This window comes from Neofelis nebulosa, chromosome 9, assembly GCF_028018385.1.
Source record: "Neofelis nebulosa isolate mNeoNeb1 chromosome 9, mNeoNeb1.pri, whole genome shotgun sequence".
Lineage (NCBI taxonomy): Eukaryota > Metazoa > Chordata > Mammalia > Carnivora > Felidae > Neofelis > Neofelis nebulosa.
Window position 1 is genome coordinate 126,515,108 of NC_080790.1, and position 12,087 is coordinate 126,527,194.

At 41.4% G+C, this 12,087-nt stretch overlaps 1 protein-coding gene across 1 annotated transcript; it reads left to right on the forward strand.

Annotated features, from left to right (window-relative positions):
- Nucleotides 1–9,241: 9,241 nt before the first annotated feature.
- SPINT4 (serine peptidase inhibitor, Kunitz type 4) lies at nt 9,242–10,254 on the forward strand. The gene is made up of 2 exons (XM_058686412.1): nt 9,242–9,356; nt 10,073–10,254. Exons 1-2 carry the CDS (start codon nt 9,242–9,244, stop codon nt 10,252–10,254), a joined length of 297 nt encoding a protein of 98 aa, XP_058542395.1.
- The last annotated feature ends 1,833 nt before the right edge of the window (nt 10,255–12,087 follow it).

Sequence of the window (12,087 nt, forward strand, 5' to 3'; positions counted from 1 at the left end):
TCCGCCCCTCCCCTGCTTGTGCTCTGTGTCTCTCTTTCTCAAAAATAAATAAACATTAAATTTTTTAAAATAATAATAATAATGGATTTGATAAGGTTAACAAGAAAGAGGTTAACTTAATTACTATAAATGCATATGCATCCAGTGTATTCACACTTTGCATTTCAAAATAGAGAAAAGTCGGGGCGCCTGGGTGGCGCAGTCGGTTGAGCGTCCGACTTCAGCCAGGTCACGATCTCGCGGTCCGTGAGTTCGAGCCCCGCGTCAGGCTCTGGGCCGATGGCTCCGAGCCTGGAGCCTGTTTCTGATTCTGTGTCTCCCTCTCTCTCTGCCCCTCCCCCGTTCATGCTCTGTCTCTCTCTGTCCCAAAAATAAATAAAAAACATTGAAAAAAAATTAAAAAAAAAAAAATAGAGAAAAGTCCCTTCTGAATGACTCTGAAACCTTTAGAAAACTATGATAGTATAAAGAGTGTGAACATTATACTGGAAGCAATGGACAGGATGGAGGGGAGCTAGGAAGATAGAAGCAGGAGGATAAGGAATAAGGAATAAGGAATAAGGAATAAGGAATAAGGAATAAGGAATAAGGAATAAGGAATAAGACTGTCTGTACCTCCACCATTTAAGTAATGTGAAAGAAGCAAAGCCCTAATGAGGTATTCTCTGTAGAGATGGTGAATAAGTGAAAAAAAAAATTGTAGTCCAAAAGAGCAAAAGGAAGAGTAAAGGGAAGGTGGTGAAGCCAAAAATAGGGATCAGAGATTTCGCCTTTGTTGGAATCTGGGACTCTCCTGATGGGAACTTTTACTAAGTCGTTTTGTGTCCCATCTACACATCCTTATTGGAACAAACTTTTTCAATTCAACCAGAACTAAGTGAGTGTCTGGATAAGTACAAGGAATTATTTCAGTGAAGGATCTTAAATGGGAGTTTGACTGCAGCACAAGAATGCTACATAATAGAGGTATAAAGGAACTTGAAGGCCTTAGGAAAACTGTGTATTGATTCAAGATACAAATGATAAATATAGTAGTGTATGTGTGTGGCTGAGTTGCTTAAGAAAACTTTAATGCAGCAATCAATCAGAGAAGCTGGTCCTGGAAGTTGGACACCCAAGAAGGGAGTTCAGGGCAGAAACTTTCCATTAGACAAATCCAGGGAATCTTTTGAAGCAGTGGTGGGAAGGGCTGTTTAAGGAAGTAGTATTAGGCTAATAAATAAAATATCTTGCATCGGCATTGACCAACAGAGCGGAAAGAAGTCACAGTGACATTAGGACAAAATTATTCCTGTCGAGTTATGACTTTAGATCTTTTCCCAGTTAGCCTTGAGTGCTCTGCTCCTAGTGACTTGGCATAACAGTTTCCATATGAATACAACAGAAAAAGGTTAGAAGCCCAGGGGCACAGTCCTAAGGTAGAAATACATACTGAGTGTACATACGGAGTGTATACAATATGGGTACAGTGGCAAGATACAGTAAGATCCTTGGAACATATCTACGAATGCTCCTGAGAACTAGATTTGTTCCCAACAGATCAAGTTTGTTTTTCTGGAGTTCAAATGCTAAAAACTCCCTGAGTCCAGGGGTATCTGCTTGTAATTCCCTCACTTACCATAGGCACATAACATGTGGTGGGCACAAGGGGTGAGATGGTGGGACAAACAGTAAAGGGAGGATATGAGGATGAGCTCCTAGGTTTGGAAGTCCCAAGAGTTACAAGGACAGCAACACAACAACTCAAGCAGCCTTAATAGGAAGAGATATGAAGAGAGACTTGGAATTGTAGTCCTCATTCGTCCCAAATTTTGCAAACAATTGGCACTAGCTACCTCTGTTCACTTGGAAATCAAAGAAAATCCTTATTTCTAAGCCATCACTCATGTAAATCCCCCACCAAACTCCCACCTTTTGGCTTATTCATCTATGGCTCTTAAAACCTAACAGCACGACCTCTGAACTCATGTGCTTTGTGAGGTTCCTACTTTGAGAATGCACAAGTTCTCTCACGTGCCTTTTCGGTAGGAAAGCTATAGCTATAGCCACTGCAGTCTCCCTGCGAACTTCTGGCAACTTGGGTGTCAAGCTCCAAGTATGATCTGAAATACTTCAGAAAAATGCCCAGTTGCCTCGGGCTCAGCACAAGGAAGGAAGGAAAGGAAAGAGTGAGGGTGTTCTTTTGATGGAGGAGTACTTGGAGCCCCAAAGGTCCCTGCTCTAAAAGACTCAAGGAGAAAAAGTACACAACAAAACAAGTAAGATCCCAACAACTAGGACTTATTAAATTGCTAACTTTGGGTCAGACACTGTATACTTGCTATCAGCCAACTCCATGACTCCTGGGCCCTGGGATTTGTCAAAGAAAAGGAGAGGCATGTACCAGGGTCTGGGAAGGAAATCAGGGCCATAATAACCCAACCCCAGAGGCTGGCCCCAGACTCCTTGACTGCAAGGGGTTTCATAGCTCCACCTAATATCAGATTTGCACCCCCATTTTTGTCCATGGAACCAACAAACAGGCATCAAGCTTTTCATGGCCAGGTTCTACCATGTCTGGGCCCACAGCTCCATCATGGCGGTGCCAAGCAGCTGAAATACTTCTCTTCACCTGTTGCTTAACCATATATTGCTTTTATTACCTACCACCTCAGATCTATTTCCTTTTTTACCCTCAAACTCCTGGTTGGACAGACACAATTCACATTCCTTCTTCCTACAACCTTAGAACCAGAAGGATCTGTGCAATTATTTGGTCTAATCTCTGCATTTTAAAGTTAGGGGCACCTGGGTGGCTCAGTCGGTTAAGCGTCCGGCTTCGGCTCAGGTCATGATCTCAGGGTTTGTGGGTTTGAGCCCCACATTGGGCTCTGTGCTAACTGCTCAGAGCCTGGAGCCTGCTTCAGATTCTGTATCTCCCACTCTCTCTGCCCCTCCCCTATTCATGCTCTGTCTCCCTCTCTCTCAAAAATAAGCAAACATTAAAAAAAATTAAAGTTAGAATAACTGATAGAGAAAGGGAGGATATGTTCGAGGCCACATAAAAGGAAAGTGGCATTGGTAGAGTCAAAGCACAGTATCTTGGGTCTTGCTTTGTCCCCATGGGTTTAATGGGCTGTACTGATGCAGAAGCATGCGGTACACTTCTCTTGCTTTCAGACCCCTTGTAACATAGTGTCCATACTCAAGTATGCAGAACTCCTTCACCGGCAGCATGTACTCATGCAACCAAGTTTTAGAGTCCCACCTCTTCTCTCATAGCCAAGCTTTCAAGACTTAACCCGGGAACTCTGAAGTATCAGGAGCAGTGGCCCAGGAAGCAGTTGGGATTCCATGAAGCTCTGATAGCATTAGCTTCGTGGTGGTGCCCCTGCCAGGCACACACTTCCTGACTCAAGGGGATTTGCCTGCACTACTGGTATGTCCACTCTCACCATCAGTTGGAGTCAGTTTTATTAAACTTTTCATACACAAAGTACCTAGTTACTTACTCCCTTGGGCCGCTTTCCAGAAAACCATCCACTCAGAGAAGTCAGAGATAGATCCTACATTCCATCAGCCTTTTGTCATTAGGCATTCCTTCCTAAACTGAGAGCGAAACTGTGGGTTCTGATTACAGGAAAGAATACCTCCCTAGTGCATTAGGAATTCCTGACCTAGGGTCTAGCCTCGCAATATTCTAACACTCCTTCATGGTAAAGGCTAGGGCAAGAATGTAGCCCCTCCAGGGGTCTCAGTCCTGCTCTACTATGCCATTCAGTCTAATCATCTGGAGCAGTGAGTAAAGCACCCAGAAGGGTTCAGATGAACCTCCTACTTGATTTTATCAGGACAACACGGAAGAAATTTCATCTGAGATAAGATTATCCTTTTAGGTTGGGACGTAGATTTTTGGTGGTTCCTCTTGCATTTAGTTCCCATCTTCCCCACTTTACTACCTCTCAGCCCTTGGGGCAGGACAGGATGTAGCTAATGAACAAAGGGGAATCTTATGTCCCCAGAGTCCCATCCCCTCCTATCCACCTTCAAAGCAGCATGATGTCCTAGAAAAAATAATTTAGGTTAATGTGAAGACCTGGGTTCAAATCAATTTATGGTTTTATTTATTGACATTCAACCTTGTTTTGAAGGATTTAAGGCAGCTTACCAGGATTCATAATACATAGTATTCAAATAAATAAATAAATAAATAAATAAATTTAGCCTATCTAAGTAAGACAGAGGAAAGAAGATATAAAAATAATAAAGTATGGTAAAAGTATGCAGAAGATTAGCACAGCAAATACATGCTACAAGGATCACAGACACTTGCTATGAAATATCATAACTAGGGCACCTAGGTAGTTCAGTTGGTTGAGCATCCAACTCTTGATTTCAGCTCAGGTCATGATCCCAGGGTCGTGGGATGGAGCCCTGTGTTGGGCTCCACACTGAGAATAAAGCCTGCTTAAGATTCTCTACCTTTGCTCCTCTCCTTAACCCATGCTCGCTCTCTCTCACTCACTCTCTCTCTCTCTCAAATAAAAAATAAATAAAATAAATATTATAAAATTAGCTCTAAGCTTTCGTAATAACAGCACAACAAGGGCAGCACAATCAGTTACAACTTTTAGAGTAAGCATAAGTTTAGCCCAAAAAGATACTCAGGAACAGTGGAAATAATCATGGTAGTAAACAGCAAAAGAGACAAGCTCTTCCACATGTTCTCAAAGAGGAAAGACTGTGCAGTAAGATGGACAACACTCTCCATGATGATGTCATGTTAGATTCCAGGAAGTTTTCTGGGGCTACTTCTTTAAGGGTTTGTAAGCATAAGCCAACAATACACAATTCAATGACAACAGCTCTTTGGAGGCCCTACATGGTATAATCCATGGATGTGTTTCAAGAACCCAGAAGAAAAAATGCACTAATTATCCTCTTTTTCCCCCACAGACCTCCACAATATTGTCTTTCTTAGTCCACTTTTAGGAAGGCATTGAGAAGCAATAAATTTGAGGTCATTCTCCCCAACGAAATCTGACTTGCAAACAGATTTTGAGTTTGGCAGAAAAGACTAATTTACCATGAAACTCATGTAGTTTAAGCTCCAGATCCGTCACTTGCTTCTCTCAGGATGAGGAAAGGAAAGAACAACACCGTCCAAGCCCAGAAACAGCCATCACTGTCCCAACCCAAGATGGGGGATGGAAGGGTGGTGGGCTGGAGGGTATATCCTAATAGCGATCTTAAGTTACTTCTGTGTTCATGTCTGGACAACCTTCACTGACAATCTGCCCCTGGTTGCACCCATCGGCCAAAATGCTCCCACGTTTGACCTCAGGGAGAAGTAGCAATAAGATGTTGCACTACAACGTGCTCGGAGCCAGAGTTCAAGGTTTCATGGCCATATCACGAACCCAAGACAGGCACAGTGAGGGTGGTGAGGACTTGGTGGAGCGGGATCAGTGGCTATTAGGCTGCAATGAGAGTCCATTAGATCCAGATCAAAGAGCTAGAATTCTCCAAGGGCTTGCCCCAGGCATGTAGCACCACCTGAACCAGAAACTATGAAGAAAGTTACAGATGTGGCTTTGCCAGTGTTATCAATCTGGAAAGGATTTTTCCCAAATAATCAGTAACTAATTTTTTTATCGAGATATAATTGAGATGTGACATTGTGTACATTTAAGGTATACAACCTGTTGATTTGATAAATTTATATATTACAATATAATTACCACTGTAGCATTAGCTAACACCTCTATCAAGTCACATAATTGTTATTTTTTTTTTGTGGTGAGAATGATTACAATCTAGTCTCTTAGCAACTTTGAAGATTATAATACAGTATTGTTGACTATAACCACTATGCTGTGTATTAGCTCTCCAGGACTATAACTTTAAATTTTTGATCAACCATGCTAGAGAAAAGACTTAATTCTCTTTCTGTTCTCCCTATAGAAATAAGATATTACAAAATCACTGTCATAATAAAAGGTGATCAAAGAATAATCAGCCACAAAATATAGGAAAAGGGTATTATAAAGATGTTTTAAATAATGGTAATGAAATGTTATTTTTCTAGGATTCATGATGTTTGATATATTTATAAGCTTTTGGAAACATGTGATTTTTTTGTAATTTCTTTTTTCGTTCCAAATGCATATTCTCACTTACCTACCTAATTTTTTATCTGTAGTTTTGTATTGTTCCATTGCATTATCTTTCTTTTTTTTCATTTTTTTAACATTTTATTTTATTTTTTGAGAGACAGAGAGAGACAGAGCACAAGCAGGGGAGGGGCAGACAGAGAGAGGAAGACACAGAATCAGAAGCAGGCTCCAAGCTCTGAGCTGTCAGCACAGAGCCAACACAGGGCTCGAACTCATGAATCGCGAGATCATGACCTGAGCCAAAGTTGGAAGCTCAACTGACTGAACCACCCAGGCGCCCCCATTGCATTATTTTTCTAAAATAAGGTCCCAAAATTATACAGGTTTCACGCTCCACAAAACCTGTTGTAGCCTTTTATAACAAATCAGTAACACGATAAGTAAACTATTTTCCCTGAATTTTGAGAACTGCTCTAGCAAATTGCTCAAACCCAAGGAGGGGATCATGGGAATGTCCAATTTATAACTGGTTGGTCAGAAGTACCCTTAACAACCTGGACTTGCCATTGGTATCTGATGTGAGTAGAGGGGTGCGGTCTTGTCAGACTGAGCCCTTATCTGTGGGATCTGATGATATTTCCAGGTAAACAGTGTGAGAATTTAGTTAAATTGTAGGGCACCCAGCTGGTGTTACAGAATTGCTTGATGTGTGGAAACACACACACACACACACACACACACACACACACACACACACTCACACCTGGTCTCAGAAGTGAGGCAGTGTTATTGTACAGTCAGGAGAGTAAAGGACACACAGGAGGAGTGTATTTTTCCCTTATATTAACCAAAGGGATTTATAGATTCCATGCAATCCCTATCAAAATTCCAAAGGCATAATAGAAAAAACAATCCTAAAATTTGTATGGACCACAAAAGACCCCAAATAGCCAAAGTAACTTGAGAAAGATAAACAAAGCTGGAGGCACCACATTTCCTGACTTCAAACTACATTTAAAAGCTACAATAGGGGCGCCTGGGTGGCTCAGTCGGTTAAGCGTCCGACTTCAGCTCAGGTCAGGATCTCACGGTCCGTGAGTTCAAGCCCCGCGTCGGGCTCTGGGCTGATGATGGCCCAGAGCCTGGAGCCTGCTTCCGATTCTGTGTCTCCCTCTCTCTCTGACCCTCCCCCGTTCATGCTCTGCCTCTCTCTGTCTCAAAAATAAATAAACGTTAAAAAAATATTAAAAAAATAAATAAATAAATAAATAAATAAAAAAATAAAAGCTACAATAATCCAGGGTGCCTGGGTGGCTCAGTTGGTTAAGTGTCTGTTGATTTCAGCTCAGGTCATGATCTCACAGTCCGTGAGATCAAGCCCCACGTTGGGCTCTGTGCACTGACAGCATGGAACCTGCTTGGAATTCTATCTCTGCTTCTCCACTGCTTGCTCACTCGCTCGCTCTCTCTCTCTCTCTCTCAAAATAAATAAATTAACTTTTTTTAAAAAGCTATAGTAACCAGGGGTTCCTGAGTGGCTCAGTCAGTTAAGTGTCCAACTTTGTCTCAGGTCATGATCTCGGGTTCATGGGTTTCGGCCCCCTGTAGGGCTCTGTGCTGAGAGCTCAGAGCCTGTAGCATGCCTCGTATTCTGTGTCTCCCGGTCTCTCTGCCCCTCCCCTGCTCACGCTCTGTCTCTCTCTCTCTCTCTCACAAAAATAAATAAACATTTAAAAAAATTTTTTTAAGCTACAGTAATCAAAACATTATTGTATTTGCATAAAAACAGACCCACAGGGGGGCGCCTGGGGGGCGCAGTCGGTTAAGCGTCCGACTTCAGCCAGGTCACAATCTCGCGGTCCGTGAGTTCGAGCCCCGCGTCAGGCTCTGGGCTGATGGCTCGGAGCCTGGAGCCTGTTTCTGATTCTGTGTCTCCCTCTCTCTCTGCCCCTCCCCCGTTCATGCTCTGTCTCTCTCTGTCCCAAAAATAAATAAATAAATAAAAAAAAAAAAAAAAAAAAAAAAACAGACCCACAGGGTACCTGGCTTAGTCAGTTAAGCGTTTGACGTAAGCTCAGGTCATGATCTCCCAGTTCATAAGTTCAGGCTCCACATCAGGCTCTCTGCTGTCAGCGCAGAACCCACTTCGGATCCTCTGTCTCCCTCTCTCTCTGCCCCTCCCCTGCTTGCTCTCTCTCTCAAAAATAAAATAAACATTTAAAAAGAAACAGACCCATAGACCAATGAAACAGAACCAAAAGCCCAAAAATAAACCCACGCATATATGGTTAGCCAATATTTCACCAGGGAACCAAGAATACACAATGGGAAAAGGATAGTCACTTTAATAAATGATGCTGGGAAAACTACATGTTCATGTACAAAACAATGAAACTGGACCCCTATCTTACACCACTCATGAAACTTAATTTGAAATGGATAAAGAAGAGTATAGATGTGAAAGTCAAAATTTCAAAAGTCTTACAAGAAAACAAAACTAAGAAAAAATAAATTTGTCCCATATTCCTAGGTATAGTGAGTTCAAATTTTGATTCCACTTACATAATCGATGGGTGACCTTACACATATAACTTAACCTCGGCCTCAATTTCTTCATCTATGATGGTAATAATTGCATGAAACTCACAGGGTGCCTGTGATTCTTTTGAAATTTAATGATTTTGTGTAGATAGATAGATAGATAGATAGATAGATAGATAGATAGAGCCTAGCATATAGGAAGTACCATAGAGGTTGGTTACTATCATTACTATTATTGTTTTTATTACATTCTTCCGGTTTCACCAGGATCAGTCTCTTCCTTATTGTGGAAGGCTGAAGAGAAGAAAGGAAGCAAGCCTTTTTAAATTTCTGCCCTAATTATTCTATTCTCCATGATTAAACTTATGTTAGCAGCTCTGAAGCTTTAGTTTCTATAGTTTCTAGATGAACATGGGACTCACTATCAGGGGTCTAATCAGCTTGGGGCCTTCAGCTTCATGGCTGGGTACCCAAGCATTCACTGTTCAACCTAGTAATGCCCAGTCCTGGCCCTTGGGGTAAGCGGGTTCAGCCCTCTCAAGTATCAAGGCCAAAATATAACATCAGTTGACACTAAGACTCTCCTACTTGCTGTCTGCTGCATCATGAAGCCTGCTGAGTTGGGATTTCTTCTAGGTCTCTTCATCTTCTTCTTGCTGACTACCCCATTAATGGGTGGTGTTGCTAGACTTGCTGAAATGATATGTGGAGACCTCAAAGGTATGAGCCTGAAGCGGAAAATAAATCCAAAGACCAATTATGAATGAGGGAGAAAGTGGTAAAAAAAGAAAATGTGATATACAGCTGGTCCATGAAGGTTCTCCTTTTGTGTTATTACCCATAGATTCTTAGTCCTTTGACTCTGGGAATTGCTTAATCTAGGGGTCCTGTGGATGTCTGGTGAGAAAAAAAAAAAAAAACTATGATGCAAATAACACCCTTCCAGATAGGGCCGTCTTTTGAAGGGTGTCCAAAGGACCAAAAGTATTTTGAATTAGGGGTTTTATGACAAATTTCAAAGATCTCAGACCATTCAAGAGTACATGTTGAGATGAGAATAAAGGGGGGTTGGATACTGAGAAAACAGGCATTTTCAATATCTTGGCTCCCAGTGCATAGAGAACACTTGAACACATGGCCCCTGTTTTAATAAGCTCACAATGTAGATGTGAAAGATAATGAAGCTTTCTTCCACAGATCATGAGTACAGGCTTGGTGCTTCTGGAGCATGGGAAGGTGGCAGAGTCTATCCTGCAAGTCAGACACCCCAAACTCTGGCCCAGCCACTTAGCAAATGTGGGCTCTTGGTCAAGTCACTCAATCACTTACCACCCATTTCCAAACTAACATGAGGAATTTTTAAGGGCCCTGGAAGGCAAGATCTCCTGCTGAGTCCTAACTAATTCCCCCTAACTCAATGGGAACCTCTCATGCAGATCCCTGCAAAATGGATATGAATCCTGGCAGCTGTTTTGAAATTCACTTTAGATTTTTCTACAACCAAACCTCCAAAAGATGTGAAAGTTTTATCTTCACTGGCTGTAATGGCAACCTTAACAACTACAAGCTTAAATTAGAATGTGACGTAGCCTGTGTTGAAGAATATAGAATAAAGTAAGGAGTCCCATCTTGCCCTTGGTCCTTGGGGGAGAGGAAAAGGAGAGGCTCTGAGATCCTAGGATCCCTGGTTGGGATGGGAAGAGGGAGGATTGTCCTAACCAAAAAGTTTAATAGTTGGGTTGGATCTCAGGATCATTTGTCATTTTTCAGTTAGGAAATCAAAAGTCCAGAGGAAAAATAGTAGTCACCAGTTATCAGATAATTACCGTGTGCCAGGCGCTGCCCTAAGCAATTTACATGTATTGATACAATTTAAAATTAAAATCACCCGAAGGTAGATTTGTATTATTAAAGTGGCAGATTAAGAAACCAACTCCAGTAGAGGTAACTAACTGGCCCAAGTTCACATTAAATTTCATACCAAGTTTTCTAACCAGATTTGATGGTCACCTACAGCTTGACCATTTTATATGCACAGGTTCACCCAAACCCAATCTTTGTGATCCCAGACCTGTGATCTCTCCATAGCAATATCCTGTTTTATACAACTAAGCTCTCAGCCCAAATTTGACCATTCCCTAGTCATTGGAACTAGAAGAAGGTCTATGGAGGCTAACAAGGCTATGGTATGGCTGATTTCTAGGAGAGTGAGTTGGAAAGTAACCTTGGGTGTAACTCAAAAACGGAAATTTTGTTTTATTTATTTAATATTCCTAGTGAATTTTTGCAATGCCTGGCACATAGTAGACAATGACTAAGTTTTAAGGGAATGAAAGAGTAAGAGATCAATCAATGGAACAGGGGGGACATTGAAAGATATGGCATCCTCAGGACTTCCCCTGGGATAAAAATGACTTAAATTAATCGAGAGAGACTTTTCAAAACCTATAACACAGATTTTTGTTGTTTTTGTTGTTTGTTTGTTTGTTTGTTTGTTTTTGCTTAAACAGGGAAACCAAGTTAAAAAAAAGTCAAGAGTTGATACATCATTCTGAAACATAGCTGTAAGAAAATTCAAACCAATTTTAAGATCTTTGTAATATTTCCATAATCCTGGAAACTTCCATCTGTTTGCTATTTTCCTGACTTTAGTTTTATCTTTCTTGAGAAATAACTGTATGACCATTAAATGAAAGCAACTTTGTGTCAGTTTTCCCTGCTCTCTGAAATGTCTCTCCCCCACCTTATCCAGAGTTGAATGTCAGCTGGTTCCACCCTTAGCTGCCCTCTCCCCATTGAACCATTTCTTATACATGCACACAATGTTTCAGGTGTGACAAACCAGATCTGTAGAGGTTTATATCACCTCCCTTCTCAGGTTGAACTAGTTAGTAGAACCAAAGTACCTAACTTGTGCTCCTTTTTGCCCATGAAACCAAAATGAGCAGAATGAGCCCTGAGCCTCACATTCACATGAAATATATGTCCTTGCACTCATGACAAATGTTTCTTTGTGACACTTCCTGATTCATGCACACCAAGTCAGGAGACGCAGTTAGCTTAACTAGCCTCCTGACTTAATCCCTATCAATAAGTAGTTATTTAGACACTGTTTAGTATCTCAGTCATTGAAATTTCACTTGGCTGTTCTTAGTCATTCTGGCAAAATAACTCAATTTCAATCAATGACTGTGTTTTACTACCAAGAAAATAATCACCCAGACACTAGCTGCCAAGTGTCTGAATATAATGCTACAAGGTTCGACATGGCCATGATCTTCCCAGCTGTAGGACACTCAGCTTGACCATCTTATCTCTGAATTTATCCAAACATCCCTGTCCTGCATACCTTCCCTGTCCATCTTATTGACCAAGTCCAATCCCTTACCTGAGAATGCATCCTGGACTATTAGTAGCTAGGGCCAACATCAGAGACATTATAAACCAGTGA

Coding starts and splice junctions, on each gene's coding strand:
- SPINT4 (XM_058686412.1), top strand. CDS start 9,242: ATGAAGCCTGCTGAGTTGGGATTTCTTCTAGGTCTCTTCATCTTCTTC. Junction 9,357..10,072: donor GATATGTGGAGACCTCAAAG/GTATGAGCCTGA, acceptor CCTCTCATGCAG/ATCCCTGCAAAATGGATATG.